We start from the raw sequence: 22,204 nt of genomic DNA, 5'->3' as shown, positions 1-22,204 counted from the left end.
TTGAGGTTATTTAAAACTGTAGTCACTAATTTACTAGAGATAAAGTGTAAAATTCTCTATACAAGTTGTGTACTACCTGCCATGATCAGTCAATCCATAGATCAGCGTGTTATCTGATGGCCGTTAGAAAACTTGGCTCACGTGAAATGTGCTTTCAAAGAGAGTAAGGTTTTGGACTGAGTGGCTCTTTATATGTTTAAACCCAACATATTCATTTGGTATTTTTCAGTGAAAGAAAGGAGCCAGTGAGCACTGGAAAGTATTGCACAATTCTTGGACAGGACTTTCAATTACAATAATCGCTTAGTCATTTCTTGGGTCTGCTTCCCTGGACTGCTGTTGTCTTAAAAGGGGGTGGGATGATCAGGTTTCAAATAACAAACCATAACCAAAACAAATTTATAAAATAACCAAAATAATTCTTCCTTTCAATTCCCCCTTTCCCACCAATCCACTTTAAAACAGAACAGAGATTTATGGTTGTTGTATTGACCAGGCATGAAACAAGTAATGCCACGCAAATAGAAAGTTTTATAGACATTGTCATCAGATTCTTCCTCCAGCATTGCTGCTGCAGCCACATATCATAATATGAGAATGATTTCAATGGAAAGCAAAAGTATGTATTCTTTGTACACCATAAATTTATTTTGTCACTTACAAATTAATGTTGCATCAGAAATACAAAGTGCAAAAATACCTCTCCTAAATTTCCACATCACGCACACCATATTAACAATATCTAATTAAAATAAGAAGTCTTTCTGTTAGAGCATCACATTCCTGCCTAGAAAGAACAATGGTTTCAGGGTGGAGGAGTTGCTTTGAGCAGAGAGAGGTTGGGGCTGGGGGGAGAAAGCACTGCAGATTTTAGTACAATGTGTAGTGTTCAAAGAAATTTTATTTCATCATAAAGATTAGCAGGGTGTGTAATTCAATTTAAAGCTGTTTGGCAATGTCCTGTCTATTACAAAGCCTTTTTTTTTTTTTTTTTTTTTTTTCCCCACTTTTTTTTTTATGTTGTATGTGACTACAGAACCTAGCAGACAGCAGGAATGATCTTTGGGTTTTGTGCTTCCCACCCCCCTTCCTCTTTTCATTTCTGCATGTTAGGAAATGTGTGAGATTACCTTAAACCGAGCTACAAAACGGTATCTCAGTGAAATGCCATCCTGTGTTTTTTTGGCTTGTATATGACATGATTATTTTTTTTGTGGCCAAATAGCCGCTGAGAGTGAAGATCTGCTAAAAATGTTAGATTGGGGGGGTTGAATCAAGCTTAAAACTCAAATGTTAGCATTTATTCACACTGTCGTGAACATTACTATGCTGTAGAAAAGCAACATACAGCAATTTACGTTAATGCAAGACTGGCAGACCTTTATCTTACAGTAATTGCCTATACTAGGGGGTTAATAAATGTTCCAAGATTAGTGACTTCTTTTTTTGTTAGAGAAAAATAGATTATTGCTTCTTGCTGGCTATAACCAGCCTGCATAGCTTGTTAATTAACCCTCTTGTTGCAGTGGGCTGAAGCTGAGTATTTGAGCTCGGACAAAGTCTGCATGCATTTTATGTATCAGGAATGATGTGTCTTGGCACAAAAGGGCTGCGAAAGAAAGACCCGTGCAACTCCACCTCTCCCATCCACCCCCGTCGCGCCTGTTAGAAGAGCTTGAAATCTTTATTGACTGTATTTAGGGAGTATGATGATTTCGGAGGACGGGTGGCACTTGGGTACCACTGGTGGGGAGAAAAAGGAGAAGAGAACCCCTTCTTCCAGAGCTAAAGGAATTTGCGTTTTCTTTGTCCTGCTTTCTCGTCCCGATCCTGACGGCGTGAATGATGGTGCTGGCTCCGTAGGGTGGTGACAAGACCCGCAGGCAGCACGTTCTCTCGATTAAACGCTGGTGCAAGGCTGGGGGGACCCGCTCTGGGGCCACGTCCCGTGGTGCCGGGCTGGTCTCAGCCTTTGGCTCGCCTGCGGGCTGGTTCGCGTGGCCCTGCCGCAGCTTTGGGATCGGAGTTTCTCAGAACTTGAGATCGCTTTGAGGCTCGGGTCACTTCAGTGCCTCACTTCACTGAGCTGTTCTGGTCTCTTTTCTCATCCTGCACCCCAGCTGTGAGGTAAAAGTTACCAAACCCTGACTTACTATTGATGGTACATTTAGTAGAGAAGGAACAAAGCGGCACAACAGGGGACAGCAGTGTAAGGAGAGAGGCAAGAAGATGCGAAGCCAACACAGAAGAGAGCAAAATAACATCAAACCAGGGGAGGGACAGTGGCTTGAAAGAAGGGAGAGTCAAATGAGAGCACAGGGATGTAAAGTTGTGGAGATTTACCTTGCTTTTTCCAGAGCTTCATTTCTTCCCAAGTTCATAAAATTAAGAAATGAGAGCTCAGGAACACACTGTACTTTGAATTTCCTGTAACTGTTGATAAGTGAACCTTGAAGACCTCAGAATTATGTACGTGTTTTCTAATGAACCAGAATCTTTAATATTACAGGCCAGGCTGGGTATTGAAGTGCAATAGCTCCTTTTCTCCTGAACGTTGCCATTTTTTAAATTTTTTTTTTTTTTACGTGACCAGCCACAGATACACACAGAATTTTAGTTTAGAACAGAGCTGCAAATGACAAAAAGTTACCCACATTTCCTTACTTTCACCGGAGCTGCTCTGGCCCATACGTTACTCTTAAGGCTTCGCGCTCCCTATGCAGCACTTGGCTTTTGCGCTCACTACTGAGAGATGAGCAGAAAAACTGCAAGGCAACCATGAGCTTTCCTGCGTTTTTGTGCAGATGTCTCCTGAGCATTGTGGGGAAGGAGTTCGTTCCTTCTGCTCTCCCCTGTCCCTGCTGCAAGCTTCAGTGGTCGCTGGGAATAAAATAACGTATCTGTAGCCGTACCAGTGGTCCGGAGAGTAAAGGTCCCGCACTAACGTCCCCTCATAAAAACCCCACGTGAAGTAATTCCCAGACTAGCAGCGTCGGGAAAGCCGTTCGCCATTTGCAGTCTGCTGGTTGTAAATTATAACCCCGTGCCATTAGCTGGAGCGTGGAAGGCGGGGAGGGATCGCCCGAGCAAGGCTGGCTGAGGGGATGCCCTGCTGCTGCCCTGGGGACGGGGGAAGAAGAGCCGCCGCTCTGGTGACTGACGGCTCTGGCTGTATGTGTCAAAATGGGTCCTGGCGTTGGAGTGAGTTACTAGAGAGGATGTGTGTACAGTTATAGTGGAAGCAATATAGCCATTCATAAACAAATGCTTCCGTGAAGCCAGCTGTAAAAACAACGATGCTTGCCTTTGAGGTGAAAGGGCAAAACCTTAGCAGAAAGGAGTGTAAATAAGAAATAAATTGTTACCTTTGTGTAAGTGACTGAAATAGCACTAAGAGAACAGCTCTTTGTCTTGATGACCAGCTCTGATTAACTACAGTTGTCGCTTTATTCAGCAAAACTTAAGGTCTGCATATCGTGCCTTTTTACAGCAGTTTTTTCATTCCTTTTTTTCTTTTCTTTTCTTTTTTTTTTTTTTAAAGTCTGGAAATGATGGCTAAAATGTGCAAGTCAAGAGAGACCCTACTCTGCAGAAAGCATGCTAGATGAAAAATTGCAAATGCTGCATGCCCCAACAGTTAATGATAGCATTTAATTACAGAGAAATATTTATTCATGTACCAGAATCCTCAGTGTACTTCTGTATACAAAAGCAAACTACAGATACTGCATCATACAGATTTTGCAGCACCTCATGAAAATGTTACTGTAAATTCAAATGCACAGGTACAAGTACCATAAATCTCACATAGCCATTTAACTTGATTTAAAAACATTTCACTACCCTAGTAGGTTGGGTGCTTACTATTATTATCCTTATTTTATTAAGGACCAGGGATGGCTGCAGCAGAGGGCCTATGTACTTGTAGTAACAAGGATAGGAAAGATAAAAGTTTCACCTCAATTCCATCACAAATAAAGCACACAAACTCTTTATATTGCAGAATGGAGTTTACATTGCATATACTATTTTTCATTCATCTGTTTTGTCCTTCCTTCTGTGGAAGGGCAATTAGGAGGTGTTTTTCAGCACATGGGTTTGCCCACTGAAATTCGAAGAGCGGCACTTTGGATTTTGAAAAAAACGTCAGTCTGAACTCTCTGTCATGAGGTCCTGGGATGCTGTAACATAAATAATTTGGTAATTGATATTCTGCAAAGCCAGATGAGAGGAGGTGGCAAGAAATAGTAGCAGGGGTGAGATTTGGAACTCAGAAATCACTGGCACCAATTTCCATAGTTACTGCTCTAGACCTTTATCAGGCTTGAAGTTTCCTTCTCTCTCTTTTTTTAGTGTTCAGGGTTACTCTATGTGCTTAAATTTAGAAGGAAGGTATCTGAGGCTATGTGCCTTTCTGCTCAGGCAATTCTAGATGGCTAGGAAAAAAACAACAAACCTGCATAAGAGGAATTCAGTTCCTTGTAATACTGAGATACAGCTGAAGTGATTTGGTTGTCTCCTTCAGTAGCGAAGAAATCTCTCTGTGGGCTGGGTTATTAAAAGGAATTTCCTTACAGGGCTCAGGAGGTTCTTCTTGAAAGACGAATGGAATGTTTAGGTTTATTTAGAATAATAAATTTAAATGTGGGATTCAGAAAAGAATACTGGACATTCATGAAGACCTGCTTGAGTATTTTTAGTTGACTGTAATTTCTGTTTGCGTTCTCTGTGCATTTTCTCTTTGGTTTCTATCCTCTGTAAAAATTTCAGGAAAGGACCGTGGAGGTAGTTCTGAAATACAGTACGTAGTGCTGTCAAATGGATATCAGGCTGCTTCTAGAAGAGGAGTTTAGTTCAGTTTTTAGATTTCTCCTCTTCCGACTTAGAAAAGGAAGAAACAATTCCCAACAAACATCAGCATTGCTATCTGAAAATATGCTTAACGCCTTTGAATATCGAACTTGGTTCTCATACTTAAATGTTTACACATAAAAGCACAAAACATGATCACAGGGTAAAATTTCAAAAGCAGCTAATTGCTTTAGCATGCTGGAGAATGTTACATTCTCAGAGTTAGTGAAGAGCTGTTGTCCTGCTTTTAGACAGTAGTCCATGCTTTTAAAACCTTTGGGATATTTAAAAAATATTTTATCTTATTCTTTTTCCTTTCAGTTTCTTTTCCTTGTGATTATTCTTGCTGTCCCCGCGTATTTTTTTTTCCCTTATCATTATGGGAATTTATCCACATTGTATTAGTATTGGTAGTCAGTTAAGTCTGAGCCCCAGTATGTTTTGTAGTTTACCAACTATGTACTGAAAAACCATAGTTTTGAAAGAAAGCATTTCAGTTCCATGTGTAAAAATTGAAAGGTTATGTAAAATATACTGTATTATAGAAAGAAAATTAAACTAGTTATCAGAAGATCCTTGTTGATGTATTTGAGATTTTTCTTCTCGTAAGACATGCTCTGACCACCTTCCTGGGATACAGAAAAAAGGAGGCATTTGGAGGGATTTTCTCAGAAATATTGACTAGGCTTTACCAGGCTGTGAGGGAGAGGGAGATGTGTACCTCCTGCTTCATGCATTTGTAAGCCTCAAAGACTTTCATTTAAAAATGAGAAAACAAATAATGGCAACAAGTTCAGAGAGGAGGGAGACAGGAGAATGTTTTTGGTGATTGTATGTGTTTCCTGATTGTTTTATTTATTTGTTTATCTTAAGACAGGTAGGTAGATATTGGAAGTATCCTGATAGAGGTGTGTTTTTCAGTCCTGTGGACAGAAAAGGAAGTTCTGCTGCTCACATAAAGGTCGCTGTCAATAAGGCAGAAAAATTTAGGGCAGAATCTAGATCTAGATCTGGGTCCTGCATTCATAATTCTCATTTCCTTCAGTAAGTTTTCCTTCAGTAAATAGTGAATAATTGATATCCAGACTTGTTTCTCTTTTAAATAAAGATTTTACTTTGTATGGAAAATCTTGTCCTTAACATTTGCTGGCCTTTTGCAGTGTGAAAATATATGTACATGAAAATACCAAGACGTTGTCTGTGATAATTATGATTAGCTTAATTACTTTCTGTATAATTGTTTCTCAAGATGACCTCCTTTTTGATGGCTTTTATTCATTTATTTTAGGAAAAAAAAGACTTAATTGGAATTGTAAATTACAGAGACAAAGGGTATGTTATGCGAAGTAGGTTCAGATCTGTTTGTGTCAGTGACTGTTAGTTTTTATATTCTTAAGATTAATGGAGAAAAATCATTTAAATTGATACAATATGTGCCTGCACAAGGTAATATCAACAACCAATATATTATTTCAAAATCTGGTGAGTTTCTTTATAGAGGATTAGGTTATATAGTGTGTGGGGACTCCAAAAAGAAAATAGAATTGTGTATTGATGCCTTTAGAAATATTATTTGAGGGCAATAAAATGTTCCCTGAAATTCCCTCCTGAGTGGAGAAAATGGAGTTTGTTTGCAGTAATTGCATTTTCTAGCATTTGCTTTCGCACTTTCCAATATGAGTTAAGCCAATTGGAACCTGTGATTTCGTTTTGCTTATTGGCAAAAATACCATGTAAATTGATCTGTGATGCATTTATAGAGAATGCTTTGAAAATTTTGAAGTAGAGATGGCTTTTTCTTATTAGATTTAGATAGTATTAGGGTTCATTTCTATATTTTAGCCTAATGTAATAGTAACCAAAAATGTTCCTTTTCAATTTAGTCTTAATCAGGTTCAAGGAGAACATTTCTACTTAGCCCCACTGGCACTGCGAAGGGAGAGTTTATGTTCCCATTCTTAGCCTTGCTGAGTTCAAGATCTGAGCCATTTGAAACCACACCGAGCTGAAATCGGTCTAGCACTTGTCAGCCTTGGTACATAAAGATCTTGGTCACAAGAGAAAATGTAAAATTCTGTTGGACAAAATACAACATATTTCTATGTATTTGCAGTATGCATGCTCTATAGACCTTAAACTACAGGGGGTTACATGCAAATCTCACTGTAAGTGTAAATACAGGGTAATTCTGTGTAGAGGAACACCCTTCAGCTCTGCCAGACAAAAGATGTTCTTGCCTGAAAACCTTATGTATTTTCCCAAGTGAATGCTGTTTCATTTAAAGGATCTCTTTGACAGTGTTCACATAGCACCTATGCAGTCACGGTAGTCCTTTTTGTATTGCTTTGCTATGGGAAAGAGAAGCATAGCAGGACTACCATTTCTACGAGAAGCATTTTTTTTAAATGAAAGAGAAAATTAAGGCTATTGCGATTTCCAGGGAGGGTATTGTTTTCATAATTTGTTAAGTTTTAAAGGGAAACTTCATAGCTGTCAGCTTTTTTGATTTTAAGTTAGGTGATTTTTGGTTTTTTTTTTCCTCTTGAAAGCTCTGTCTTTTAGGTTACATAATTACAAGCCTGAAAAGAAAGCCTTTCCAGGGACTAGCAAGCAATCTGTGCTGCTTCTGTTTCAGATTTCATAATTTTAAAGTCAATTTGGGGGACTTTTTACACCTAAAGTTGGCAGTGCTGCGAGCTGCAAAATCTGGAGGCTTTTTTGTTTTTGAGGTTAGACTAAACAAAAACTTCAGATTCTGCCTGTTTCAAAACAAATAAATGTCATGTATTAATTGATTAAACTTTAGTGAAGGTTTCCATGTTTCAAGAAAAAATGTTTCAATAACAGTAGCCCAGTGAAATTCAAAACAACTTTGAGATCAAAACCCAACACAAGTTATCTCAGAATAATGCTAAGGAAGCCGTGGAACACTGAAGTGAAACAAAAGATTTGTCGCTTATGTTGTGCTACATTTTCTCTTTCAACAGAGAGGAGAAGGATATTAATCACAAACAGTTACATTAGAATAATGTTATGGTTGGGACATAAATACATAAAAGCAAGGAATTGTTACCAATGCAGAGCATCGTTAAATCAGATCCATAGTTAACTAGGTTCTGCAGTGTATATGGCCCTGTTGTAGGGCTCATACTGCACTTGGCGATGGTACGGCCCAGTGTTGTGCAAAATTCACTACATTTACCTCTGGGAGAGAGAAGGAGTGGAAGCACTTGGTATTAGGTGCTGCTGATTCTGCAGTATCGGACTTCTCCTAAGTGCCCATATAGGTTAAGCAGTGCCTGTACCTGCGGTTGCCCTGAGAGGACCGTGTTTGCTGAATACCTTGGCACTACCTAGCTGAATTACAGGTGCTGAGGCAAGATTCACGCAATAATTCCTTGCTTTCATGGGTTTATGACTCAGCCTTGGCATTATTGTAACGTAGTTTTTTGTGTTTAATGTTTCTTAGACTTGGTTTTCCATTGCCAGCATGGAAGAAATCCTAATGCATGAGTTTCAGAGGAGAAGGTAGCAGTCTGAACCTGCTGTGTGGCTCGATCCGCAAGTGTGAGTATTAACGCTAGAGCTGTCAGGCCTTGTGAAAATTAATGAAGCCTGACGGTTACAGAGTGAAAGGTCAGAGGCAGAGCTTGCACTTACCTAACATTTCTGTTTTGTTGTGTCTAACAGCGTTTTCAACAAAGAGGAGCTTTAATGTACAAGCTTTAGATTTATCACAGGAATTCAAGGGTCTCAGCCTTTGCATCTCCCTGTGCTGTGGTCTAATGTTTTCTTTGCATAAAGGCAAAACAGTTAAACTTTCATTCATCTACTGTTGCTGTGTTGCCCATGTGTGTTTTGCCTTTGTTTTTCCTTCTCCGAAATTTTCTTTTGGAGGGGGGAAAAAAAAGGGCAGCATCTGAACTGATGATAGTTTAAAAAGCTGGTGGAATACTTTTCATCAAGAAGATTTTGAGATCTTGTACTTCAGTTATTTGTACTTCTTTAGAAGCGTGTTCTGATTTTGTGCATGTTCTGTCTTTTATTTGCCTGCTTTTTTGATTTTAATTGTTTCATTCTGTAGATTTCTAGACACAGAGAAGTAAAATGTATAGAAATTCATGGGTTTATGTTTTCAGCCAGTATGTTGGTTGACATCAGTTTTAGCTATTCCATTGAGGACTTTTTGTGAAGGCTGGTTGATTAAAACAGCCAGAATATTTTCACAGTCAGTCAATCTCACCCTAGAAAAGATGTTTGTTTTTCCTACCCAGTTTTGTATCTCAGTACTTGCAGTTGATTGTTGGTGAGAAAAGTCCAACTTACCATTTGAAAGCTCGAGTCTATATAGCTGTACTTACACAGTCTCACTCATTTGTTGCTGCCAAAGGAGAAATCAGAGCTTTTGAGATATTCTGTCTTTCTTTTAAAAAGCTGAAAGGGGTCTGCGTGTGTTGCGATTGTGCCGTAAATGCTGGGAGGAGAGAGTAACTGTGGTCCTGAGATGCAGTGGGCTTTCCATGAGAAACCTCTCTGAAGAGTTACAGAACTGCTGAACAGTAGCAGGTTCTGCTGGTTGCCCATCGGTGGGCAGCTTGGGGAGCTGTGGCCTGGCAGCTGATAGCCACCGGTGCTGCTGTGGGGACTGGAAGGCCATAGGAACGACACAAAATCTGCTCTTTCAGTGTTTATCTCTGGACGTGTACGTGGTTGGTAATAGGTGAATGCTCCATGACCGGTTTGGCACTTTGGAAGCATATATGATACACCATACAATTGGAGGTGATTCACTTGCACAGGCATCTCGCTTGTACAGATTTTCATTCTTTTTGAAGGGACTACGATTTGTACTTCAAGGTTTCTCAGCCCATTTCTCAACATATGGCCAAAGGGTCTATGAGGCTATGAAATGGGCATGAAAACACTTCACGTTCCATGGAAGCGTTGTGTGGTTTGAATAGTTAATGCATGCGTACGCATATTCAGAGCTTCACATCAAAGGCACTTGCATAACATTTGTGTGTAAACACAGGTTTCTACCACTATACAGACAGCTAGTATCACATTATTTCTTATTCCCCTACTTCCCTGTGGGTTTTGTAGGTAACAGTAGTCAAAAAATAACATGATTTTCTATTTTTATAGGGACTCAGCAGTTAACATTCATTGCCAGTCAGACTCCTTTTCATGTCTGGCAGCTCTACAGAACTTGGGTTGTGTGACTAAATTGTACTCGTATGAAGCATGCCATTAAAACGGGAACGGTTGTTCAACAGATTAAGGACTCCTAGGATCAAGTACTTGACGTGAACTTAAGCACTGGAACACCTACTTATATAGGTTAAAAAAACCCAACAACCACCCCTCACCCCCAGTTTCCCTGCCTCGTCCCATGTAATAGGTATATTAAAAGTCAGTTGTTCAGCGAACACTGTAAAGTGATGTAAGTGGTTGCAGCCAGCAAAAGAAGTCCTGCCTTGCCGGTGTATACAGAGCCTCATTCCTTTTTTGCTACATCAGTTTTCAGCCGGATCAGTTTCCTGATCCACTGTGTTCTGCAGCCACCAAATCCATGTGTTGGCAATGAGTTGCGGTGGCACAGGAGTGAGGATGAATGCTTGAGGGACAGAGGTACGTGGGACTGTAGCTTGAGGGTTGACTTGTTAAATGAAAAGTCACAGAAATCTTCTGAGACTCCCAGATTAATGTATTTACTATAAACAATTTAATATTTACAAATTATGCACAGTTAACTATCTTTGCTTTTATTTGACCAAGAGTGATACTGACCTTTTGTCTTTCAGAAGAGAACAACTTGTCTAATTGCAATATTTTCTTAATCAGTGATTACATTGTGCCCTTGCTACTCTACTGTTGAGGGCAGATGTCGAAAAACATTTTAGACGAAATAATAGAAATATATATTGAAGATACACATGTACCCTGTATGTGTATATATACACAGAAATATATAAGATTTCAAATACTCCAGTATAAGTGACTCTAATTCACAGGCTTGGTGCCCTAATAATTTTTAGTAGCTGTAGTTTTAGGATTGTGATCTCACCTGTTAAGCATTTAAATATTTTTAAATTAATCTCAGTTATTACCCTGGGAGTTGATAATTGGGGTTTCTGATGTGCTTGTCCCAGCAAACACATCAGACTCTTTTCCTAGTTTGGAAAGTGATTCTTCTTTCTGTTTTCCAGATTCACAGTATGAATTAGAGTGAATAATATTACTGATGTGTGATGGAAAATTTAATAGTTAGGAAATGAGACTAATAAAGACCAGACGTAGCTAACAAGAATCTGGTGAAGGAAAATGAGGAGGTGCCTTTCAACCTGTGTATTGTGCTACAGCATCTGTCTCTGTACAGATAGCATGGATGTAGGTATGCAGAGATTAATCTGGTCAAGATGAAACTAAAATACCATGGAGTAAGAGACTGCGTGTCACTGTTTATGCTTCCATATTAAACAGAGAAGGTTAGCAGATTATAGACAAAGGGCAGGACTGCCAAAAGAAAGCACACCAAAATACTTCATAAATTGTATCAGGGAGAATGAATGTTGTGCGTTGCCACAGGGCTTTTCAGGAAGGGAAAACCTGAATGCGATGAATAAATAGCTAATCTGATTGCAGGTAATTTATTACTGTGATTAGTGCTATATAGTCTTTCCTCGGGGAAGAGGAAAGAAATGGATGAGTCTTCCTCTTGCTGCTCCCCTTTGCTTGGGCCTGGCTTTTGATGTGTTCGCATTTTGATGCGTGGCGTTGCTCATTGCTGGCCCCCAAGCCAGCTCTGGAAAAGGAAAGCAGAATGCGACTGGTTGTTATAAAGTCGGGGAGCTAGGTGGGGAGCCTGGTCAGACCTTGGTGCCCGTCCTGTGGTAAATATTAAAGTACGTACAAATACGGAGCGAAGCACATCTCGTCTCGTTGCTGGATGGGGGACCTGGGTCTGCCGACGTTACACCCACGGCCAGCGCTGGTTACTCTCCGTCTCGCAGGCTATGGGTGTGCAGTACGGCGGAGCTAAAGCTGACCGGTAGGTGTTGCTGAACTTGGGTCCCTGTGGGGTTTCTCCTCTGGGGCATGTTGTGCCTTATTCCTCCATCCTGGTGTTGGTCCTTAGGTGTCAGCGGTGGGACCGTGTCCAGGTTCTCAGGAGCTGACCAAGCGGAGCCTCTCTCATAGTCTTAAAATCAACGGCTGTCTTGACACCGATTGCAGTAAATACTGTTTGTTTTCCTTACTGATTTCAGGTGCTTATATAGCACATATAATGTTACATTTACGTGTTTTAATAATCATTGATGCCACCACCGGTTTGTCTTTCTGTGTCCTGTGTGTCTTCATACTAAGCCCTCTTTTTTAAGGTGTCAAGATGAAAAAACATTGACTTCAAGCAAAATGTTCCAGACTTAATTGGACATAATACCAGCAAAATGTGCTGATTTTCAAATCTATAAAAATAAATGGGAGAAAATGTAAAACCTGAACATTTATCCAGTAAGATGAGAAGTTTTCTCTGCTAAAACTGGCAAATGTTGATAACTTGGCAGAAACCTGAATTTAACTTCTCCATCCTACTTCTCTGAGAATTTAATCACATCTAGCTTGTTTTGGGGGATTGATAGTTATGACAAGTGTATCAAATTTCCTGCCAGTGGTATCTTTTATGTTTCCTGAGAGAGGAGAAAATAGCAATTTTGCCTTGTGCCCAGGAGTCACAGAGAGCAGGAATTGTAGGTACCTGCCACATCGAGTTTTTAAATAAAAATGAATTGCAGAGCAGCATGTAGCAGAGATGGGGAAGGGGAGGGAAGAGAGTGAGGCATAAACTGTAGAGGAGCATTTATTGCATCTCCCCCAGCTTTTAATCTAATGCAGCACCGCAGAGAGTTATGAATATGTATGATCTGCATTTTGTTCAGATGTGAGGTGTTTATGAAGATGTCTGCTTGGTTTTTTTCCAGGGGACTTATAGCTTTTTGTTTTTCTTTCCAGAATTAACTAATATTACAAAGATGATGTATATATGTCTCTCTCTCTATCTTGTGTAATTCATGTTTCTATGCTGTAAATATTGAAAAGCAGAGGGTTTTGACTGGTTCCCCTTAAGTCTTATTTAGGGGAAAGTTAATCTTGTTGTAAATACTTACAACTTTACTTTGAAACTTAATATTTTAAAAAAACCCAAACCACCAAAAAGGTTTTGAAAGTTGAAAGACGAGTTTTAAACTAGCAAAGCCACCTCTATTTAGGAGAACTGTATTCAGGAGAAATACATAGCATCCGATTCAGTGTTCCTCGAGGCAGATGTTGGGAGTACCAGAACTGGAAGATGGACCCATAGATTTGCACATACTTTTTGCTGCCTTTATTAAAAAAACAAAACAAACCCCACCAAACTTTTCTAAATTATTATTAGAAATATACACCAAAATGAATGATTTGCTATAAGACTAGGAAATCAGGCTTATGGTGAAGGTAGTATAAGGGAGATCTAAGTCTGGTTTAGGTTTGATGCAAACTTAGGTGTGATTTTTGGCAAGTTACAGTGGGACGGATTTTGTAAAATAACCTAACTTCTGTGAAGACACCACAGTATGGGACCATATTTTTAAGGGAGCTTAGCACCCAGTATGTTTATTTGGAAGATCTCGCACTGGTTGTTGGTACCAAGTGCTTGAAAATCTGTCTGTGAGCTCCAAAACTGGCTCTGTGGGCTTGATCCATGCCTCGTTCCAAACAATGAAGATAGTTGCCCTGACTTGAGGCGATCAAGCCTGTACTCTTCATCTGTGACCCTCATGGTAAATGAATTAACCACACTTCCTTTTTCCTACCTGATGTCTTACTTGCTTGAGTTTCATGGTTTCTTCTACACGTGTGCCTCTTACTGAAAGGAGATACTACCATAGTCTGAATTATAATAATAAAGTGAAAGTTCATTGCAAGTGAATTGGAGCTTTGAAGAACAGGCTAGGTCTGGAATAACTGCCACTTCTCGAACACTTTGGATTCCATACAAATTAATCCAAATAACTGCATAATTTAAAAAACAGCAGCACCAGCAGCCTAATTCAGTACCCCATGCCTGGAACCCTCACACCATAGCTGTGAGGCACGCAGAGACTGCAGTCGCTGGTCCACCCACCCACTCAGACACGCGGGGTATCTCGCTGCATGTCACTCGTGTGGACTGGGGCTCGGACTGCTGACTCTGACCCAGTCCCATGCATTAAGTGGTAGGACTGAGTATCACATCTTAGGCTAATCTAAACCAGCGTGTCGTCAGTTGAAAGCAAGGGAGCAGTGGTGCTTTATGCCACCTTTGGAGCTGGTTCGGTGCCTACCAGCTTGTTTTGTTTAACTCTGCAGTACACGCTTTTTATTATGACACTGCTTTGTGTTACTTTACATTTTAACGCAGTTCCATTCAATGGAAGAGGAGCAGCATTAATAACTTTTGCTCAACATGGAGATGCACACAGATCTTGGGTATTTCATTCTGTCACTGCTAGCTGTCTACTTATTGTGCCAGCAATGCTGGTGTGGGAGGAAAATGTGCTAATTAAGTCCTCTTTTTTGTTATTTCAGGAAACCTACCATATGAATATAAAATAGTGATTGCTGGGAATCATGAACTGACATTTGATAAGGAATTCATGGCAGACCTTGTTAAACAAGATTACTACCGCTTTCCCTCTGTGTCCAAATTGAAACCAGAGGACTTTGACAATGTTCAGTCACTCCTGACAAATAGTATTTACTTACAAGATTCAGAGGTAACAGTTAAAGGATTCCGAATATACGGTGCCCCGTGGTAAGTCTCAATTTAAACTTTCTTTGCTGTTTATTACTTGATCCACAGCAGGAATCATTCCTGTTGAAAATGCATGAAGCTGCTTTGTTGCATTGCCCTGCAGAACAGTATCAAATTTAGCTGTAAACCACCCTGAAAAAATTGCCACATCTTTTTTGTGGATAAATAGGCTATATTTAGCCACGTGTGTGAAATAAGACAGAAGGAATTGTAATTATTTCTATTCTGCCCGCTGAATGCACTTTAAAAATTGTGGACTCAATATCCACTCTGTGCTTGTGGATTAACTGCAGTGGCATCTAGTATGTATTAGGGAAGCTCCATTATATTCTATGCCATTTAGGTATTTGTCTGCTGTGCTAATAGATTACTATGGTAGCATTTAACACCCCCACAGCACAAGGTTCAAGGCAGCAGGTGCTTTAAGCGTTACTTCTGATCAGTTCTAGGCATTGTTTTCTTTTGCTTGTAGAGTTGCGATAACAAAATTCCAAACCAGTTTTGATCTCGTTCCACCCCTGTACCAAGCATATGCAGGAAAAATTGCTGTCCGGTTTTGTACTAGGGAGACTCTTCCTTGTTTTTTCTACATGTTGTTTAATTGTGATGCCTGATACCTCTGTGGAGTCTTGGGTACCGCTTGTTTTAAATTCTCTTGGTAACAACAGCCACAGTCCTTTGAGGCTCTACCAGAAACTTGAACTTCAGTGATGGTGATAATCATTGTGCTACTCGGCACTCTCAGTTGTCAGCTGAAGTACTTAGATGCTAATTTATGCACACCTATAGGAAGGGTTTATTATAAGCTTATAATTTACATTTTTGATGTTAGGCTTGCTTTAAAGGTGAAAGTAGGAGAGGAAGGGGGAATGGCAGGGGTTTAACCAAAGAATGGGGCAAACCTGTACAGACATTAGAAATTTTCCCCTTCGTCTTATCTCTATTGACTGTTCACTTGGCCTGCAGACCTTGGTGATTCATACAACAACACACATGTTGATGCTTCTGACAATGCTTTTTTTTTTTTTTTTTTGTCATATGTGTACATTAGTGCTGGCTCGAAAACTGTGATCTAGCTCTTTATCTCATATTCTTAAGCTACTAAATTTTTTAATTTAAGTCATAGCCTTTAGATAGCATCCTCCTGACATTGCTTAGCTAAAAACCCCAAAACTCTAAATCCTGCAGTATCAGCTAATTGGGAAAGATTATCTTAATTCAGGTTAGGAATCATTTCTTAAAAACATTTCAAAGTAATTTTTTTAGTATAGCAGCATATAACACACAGAAGAACACAGGGCACGTAAAGGCCTTGGGTATTGTGAGGTGGATTTGAGACTTGCTGCGAGGTGAGCAGCTGCGCGAGCTGGAAGGTTAGATGCTGAGATTAAGATTGTGTTCAGCTTCTCTCGTAGCTGTGTCTCAGACTCAGAGGGCTTGTATTCTGCAGGCATCCAATGATAACAAAGCGTAGGCATCTTTCAGATTTATTTGGGGCAAATCTACCTGAACTCAGCTTGCTACAGAGGTGCTGGAGAGATGTGGAGAACGTAGAATCCAAGTCTTGGGAAGAGAGAGCTTGATATTCTGAAATGGAGAACCATGTGATATGCCTTTACATTTACGTTTATATGTACTGGCAAGTTGTAGTGATCTTTTTTTTCCCCTCTTCTGCTTCCCGAGTCCATAATGGCCTCCAGCTGCGTTTAGAAGTTCTTTCATTTTGCAGGTATACACATGGATTTAGAATGTTTGTTCTGAAATATTAAGGGATGCCACATCAAGTAACAAGTTTTAACCATAACAAGTGAATGGCATACATATTCTGACCTAGTCATGGAAGACAAATCTTAATTATTCCTCCCTATAATCCACTGATAACTGTATTTTTCCAATTAGTGATCAGTGGGAAATAAAGCTAGATTGCTAGAAAGGCACACTGAGCTCCAACCAAGTGCAGACTTCTCCTCTCTCTTGAAGGATGTTTCATTTGTGTTCAGCTGTGAAAAACTGTTGTCAAAGTGTGTTTTGAGCAACTGTTGATGTGGACTTGAGGCTATCATTTTGAATACAGCTTTTTAGATCAGCTAGTCTGTGTTCGGAGGATAGAGATACTGTTCTTCCTCTGCGCTGCACCCCCCCCCAACAGTTCTTGGAAAATGTGAAAATTCAGCTAGTTTCCTGCATTTCAGTTGGTCTTTGAGAGGAAGGAAAAGTCACAAAGTCACATCAGATACTGGAAAAATCTGTTCCAAATCTGTTCTGTGCCTGGAAACTGAGACAGAATGATCAGACAAGCCTGTTAGCACTACTTAATTTTTTTCTCCTTCCCCTCCAATCACATCTCACTCTACTACTATAAATCTTCAGATTACCCCAAAGGAAGAAAATTTGTGGGGGTTTTGTATGTATTTATGGCCTCCTTACCCCAATTAGTTCTGTCACAGAAGTGGAACACTGGTCATTAACCCAGAAGATGCTCCAACCCTAAAATGAGATAAGTTGGCATGTTCAATTTATGTGCATTTTTGTAAGTATTTCCAGAGGGGAAAAAATTCTCATTTGCTGATAAAGCTACTGGTTTTAATTTAAAAAGAGGGATCAAACCAAGAATAACAGCTGTGATTCTGGAGGTTTCAGCCTGTCAGGGGTTTCTAAGAAGTAATTGCCAGAAGACTGGGAAAACTGGCTATAAGTCATCTATCTATTTAGAAAATGTAAATTGCCAACTCAGTGTAACTACAGAAAAGAAATATCAGTCCATATTCATTACATGTTATTACTCGTGGTACATCTGAAAGCTTTCTAAAGACCCAAGAGAATTCAAGTAGTGCCTCCTAACTTACAATTTAGTAGAATTTGTATGTAGAAAATAACTTAGAATACACGGGAGCATTCATGTGTATTTGCAATTGGAATGTGTGGTGGTGCATATCAACAGCCTCTAAGGAGCAGAAAATTTGAATTTAGCCTGATGGTTCTGAGAGTATTAAATGGCATTAGCTGGAGGGGAGTTGAAAACAGAGTATCAGCCCCTAAAAGGGAAAAGACCAAGGGTGGGACATGAATCGCGCTCGGAGCTCTGCTCATTTTCAGAGGTGGAGAATGTAACTGACATTTTCACACCTTAAATAGGAGATTCTTTGATGTACCTTGAAGGAGCAAAACGGCTGAAGATTCTCTATTTGGTCTATAGATAATCCACAAAACCACTTCCCTCCTTTCTTTTCCTTCTGACTTTGCCCTATGAACCTAGGTTGTTTGGTGGGAAAATAATTGATAGTTTATACTTTATGCAGTCAAAGCTCTTAAAGATTCCAATGGAAACATTTTCTCCTTTGGAAATTTGAGATTGAGGCTACTTATTGAACAGGACAAAAAATACAAACAGTAATGGATATATGAATTTTTAAATCTTAAAACTCCTTTGTGAAGATTACGTAAGCATAACTCATACTGATCTATCTGTAAAAGGGTAAGGAGAGACAGTCTGTTTTTACTGCAGCTTCGGGTGCTGAATATGTATAAGTTAATATGTATAAGTTTTATTTAAATTCAAATGTTGTTATCTTAAAATAAGGTGGTTTTTTTACATTATATTTGAAATTGTTCATCCGTGCTAAGAACTGAATTTACTATAGTATGCTATAGATGTTTGAATACAAATATTCTAGCGATGTCTGTTTTCTAATGAAGCTTTAAAAGCATTCAAACCACCAGAGAACTGCAGTTAACTGGAGCCAGAATTTGTTTAAACCACGTTTTGACAGAAACAATTGTTCAGGGAGAATATTTTTCTCTTGCTTTATTTTGTTCTGCTTTTCAGCTATATAGGTAGCTTTTTTGATTTGTTTGAAAGAAAAAATAGCTGAAATGAAAAAGTATATTGATAAACTTCTGTGTGCACAGAAATTTATGGTAGTTAATTTCATGAATAATGAGGAAATAAGCTTATTTATGAATTTTAAATTTTGCTTTCCATAAAAATTGCACAAAAAATGTCACAAGCCATAAGTATAAAATAATTGAATAAAACAATCATTTACATTATTTTTAACTGTTAAAACCTATGGGTGAGTTCCACCCATATCTAGCAGAATGAAAAGTAAAACTGAAGACCCAAGACTTTCAGTATGTATATTTGTTTAGATAACTATAGATAGATGAATCTTTTTGAGGGAAGAATATGTTTAATATAAAAGCTAATTTGATATAAATCAATACATTTTAATGGTTAACAGAATCAACTTTATGGAAGTAACTGAAAAGCACAAATGTAAAAGATTAAAATTGATTATAATAATGACTGAAATCTGCGATCTGCATCATTGTGATGAAAATCAATTCATCCTGAATGAGGCTGGGAATAAAGCTCTTCCCTTCTGACAGGAACAGCAGCATTGTTCAGCAGTATCCTGCACATTTGTCAAGTTGTAGCTTGTTCAGGTCTCAAGAACAGAAGCACAAAGCTGGCCTCCCAGTTGCTTTTAATGAATACTAGTGGGTTTTTCCTATGTCCAAGAATTTGATCTGTAGGGTGATCCAGAGGTCAAGAACAAACGGCTCACTATCGCTCACCTCTTCGAAGCCAAGGCTTTCATTTGCTTTTTTTAGTAACTCTAGAGGAAGTGCCTTAACTCTTTTTCAGAAGCAAAATTTTAATTGGCATAGATAATGTAGCCTTAAGAAAATATGGACAGGTTCAGTCATCTCCTTTAAAAACAATATTTTGTGCAATTTTTTCTTTTTAGCCCAGTGTAAATTTGGGGGGTTTCATTGAATGGTTTTGCATAAGTTTGAACTTATTTCTATCATTCTCTTTCTTTCATTGCTTCATTTGCAATCATATTTTAATACAAGTAGCTCTTAAGTTAGTACATCTCCCTTCTCCTGATCAGTGTTTTCAGACTTCGTGTTTATCCTGTCAGAAAAGCGTCAGATGTTGGTTTTTTTCCTTTTCAATTATAAGTTTTGTAATGCATCATGGATTTTGCTGACAGTCTTCAAGTTCTTGAAATAGCAAGCAAATTAACAGCAGATATTGAGCGTGAGGACTGGAAAACCAATTGGCAACTCACATGATAGGATTCAGATATACTGATGGGTTGGAATGGATCTCATTTCTTTTATTTTCATAGTCTTACTTGGCAATTAGCTTGCGCCTAAAGAAGGGAGAAATAGAAATTGGGCTACTCAGCAATAAAGTTCTTCATTGCTATTTAGCAGTGAGGAAACCAGGGGGAGACTGGACAAGACTGTTGGTATTGTACCAGTTTTTCAGGAATTCCAGCGTTTATGCGGTAGAAGTCAGCAACTGAGAAAAATATTGGCAAAGACTGAAGTCTTCTGTCTGCGTGTTAAACAAACACACCAGCACTGTAGCGTGGTTGTGTTTAAAGGTGCAGGCTTCTGTTTCATTTTTCTTGGCATTTGTCCTTCAAGTTTCTCGGTTTAGGATCGAAGAATGTATTCCCCTCGGTCTAGAATTGCAGCGGTTTGTTTACATTTTTTGCCTTGTTGGGAATGTCGCTGATTTTTCTTCAGTCTTCTTGATACCAGATTCACTTCTAAGCAAAAAATTGTCCTGTTGACTTTTAAAAGCTAGCTAGCTTGCTTTCTGACTGTCTGTCTGACTCTCTGGCGGTGTCTGACTGACTGTCTTTCTTTTTGTAATTCTAAATATATTATAAGTAATTTTTAATACTGTGATGCTACCCTGTCCTAGCTGCTACTTTGGAAAGTTCTGCATCCTGGCACTGGGGCAGATAATGAAGTCTTAACCTTTCCTTCAGGCTTGACTTCAGCAGGAATAAGAACTTTAGAGTGTTCATTACTAGTGTAGCACACAAATTGTGCCTATTTGTGGGTAGAATTCTAGCCAGTTAAAACAGGCATAACATGGTGGCTCTCCTAACTCTTTTGAATCTTTCCTAGTGTGGAAACAGGGATTTGAATTCCTTCAGAGCAGTACCAAACAGATGATTGTGGGAATCTGCTCTGCATCTCTAATTACTGCTCCATTTTCCTGGAGTTCAGTAGGTGCTGTGCAAAAAAGCAAAGAGCCAGAATGAGCATGAGCTGTGCTGTTGAGGGACTAATTGTTTATGGTGGTCTCCCGTCTGTAGGTTGAAGTGTGGTTTGTTCAACACGGAGGTCATTTTGATATACAAGTTGTGTATACAGAACACACAAGTTGTGCTACTGTTTGTAGTTTTGCTTTGGTTTTGTGTTTTTTCACTTGCCAGCTGTCCAGGAACAGGAACTTTGCTTTCCTTTGCTGAACACTGGAATAAGACAGCGGTCAGTGTGGTGGTTGTGTGCCTTGAGCAGGCTGAAAGCATTTGCACCCAGTGAGGAGTTAGGAAGAGTAGGGATTAACTAGAATACTACAAAACTCCTGAAATTTTCAAGTCGGCTGCTAGAGACTTCATCTTGGGAGGAGGTGTGAACCCCCTTAAAGAACAGGAGCTGGGGAAAGAGGAGGGAAGGTGAGAGTTAACCCAAATGAGGAGATGCGCTGTTCCTTACAGGACTGGACTCGGTGCGGTGTGTTGATGCTTGCTTGAATAAATTCTTCTGTGCAGCTTCTGCACCTCAGGACTCCTACTTTTCCATTTTCTTCTACCTCTATGTGCGCCGTACCTCTTTGTGGTGGTCTAGTGCAGAAGGGAAGAAAGATAAGACTGAAAACGCCATGCTGTTAAGGTTAACTGAAAAATTACTTCACTCGAGGACACCACCTTCACAGCAGGGGAGTGGAGAAGAGAGGGGCTTGAGCTTTGACAAGCTGACATCAGAAGAGATTTTGCATTGGATGGTGCTCTTCAAGCCCTATTAGTTTCTTTCCTTTGTTGCCCCTGTACCCTAAGCAAGAAGAATTAGGGAGCAGCTGGATGCTCTGAGTGACAGGCAAAGAGGCAGTTGGAGGATGTGTGGGTGAGTGCAAGCCAGGGCCTGGCTGCTGGAGCACAGAGCAGGAGGAGGTTCAGGACCCACTGGAGAAACTGGTGAGCCAGAGAAACCAGGACTGGAGCCAGGAACTACGTGGGAGACCAAGACTTTGCTGTAGGGGTAGGCGGACTACATGAGGGCTGTATGGCTGGAAGGGCAAGGCCCATCCAGCCCAATGTGCGTGAACGTGTGTGCGTTTCCAGCAGGGTATTTAGATCGAAACAACACACCAGTGCATTTGGCGGGGAGTTACGAGCCGTGCTGCCGGTTTAAAAGCACTGGATGCACAAATCATTTCTCAGTCAGGAGTTGTGACCCTACGTGAGAAGAGACTACATGGGCCGATACCTTTACAGTGTGAGCGTCAACCTACACTGGAAAATTGTAGTGAAACCCCCCCACTTCAACAATCTACCTAAACGTGCCAAGTTTGGGCCATGGGTAGTTTCACTGACTCAGTGAGATTCGTAATAAGCTTTGATTAAATGTACATTATCAGTTATATACAGATATACATATTAACAGCTTTGCTGAGTTAAGCTGTAATTGAAAAAATAGGGGTACTTT

General features: G+C 39.7%; 1 protein-coding gene across 1 annotated transcript in view; it reads left to right on the top strand.

The window, feature by feature from the left end:
- MPPED2 (metallophosphoesterase domain containing 2) overlaps window positions 1–22,204 on the top strand; it is a 103,306-nt gene that overhangs the window by 40,909 nt on the left and 40,193 nt on the right. The window contains exon 3 of the mRNA XM_010563732.1: window positions 14,461–14,686. Within this exon, the coding sequence (XP_010562034.1) occupies window positions 14,461–14,686 (226 nt within the window). The remainder of the gene's footprint in view (window positions 1–14,460; window positions 14,687–22,204) is intronic.

This window comes from Haliaeetus leucocephalus, unplaced genomic scaffold (genome assembly GCF_000737465.1).
Source record: "Haliaeetus leucocephalus isolate CR32 unplaced genomic scaffold, Haliaeetus_leucocephalus-4.0 Scaffold173, whole genome shotgun sequence".
In the NCBI taxonomy this organism is placed as follows: domain Eukaryota; kingdom Metazoa; phylum Chordata; class Aves; order Accipitriformes; family Accipitridae; genus Haliaeetus; species Haliaeetus leucocephalus.
Note: the sequence above shows the minus strand (reverse complement) of the source record. Positions and strands in the feature narration are given on the sequence as shown.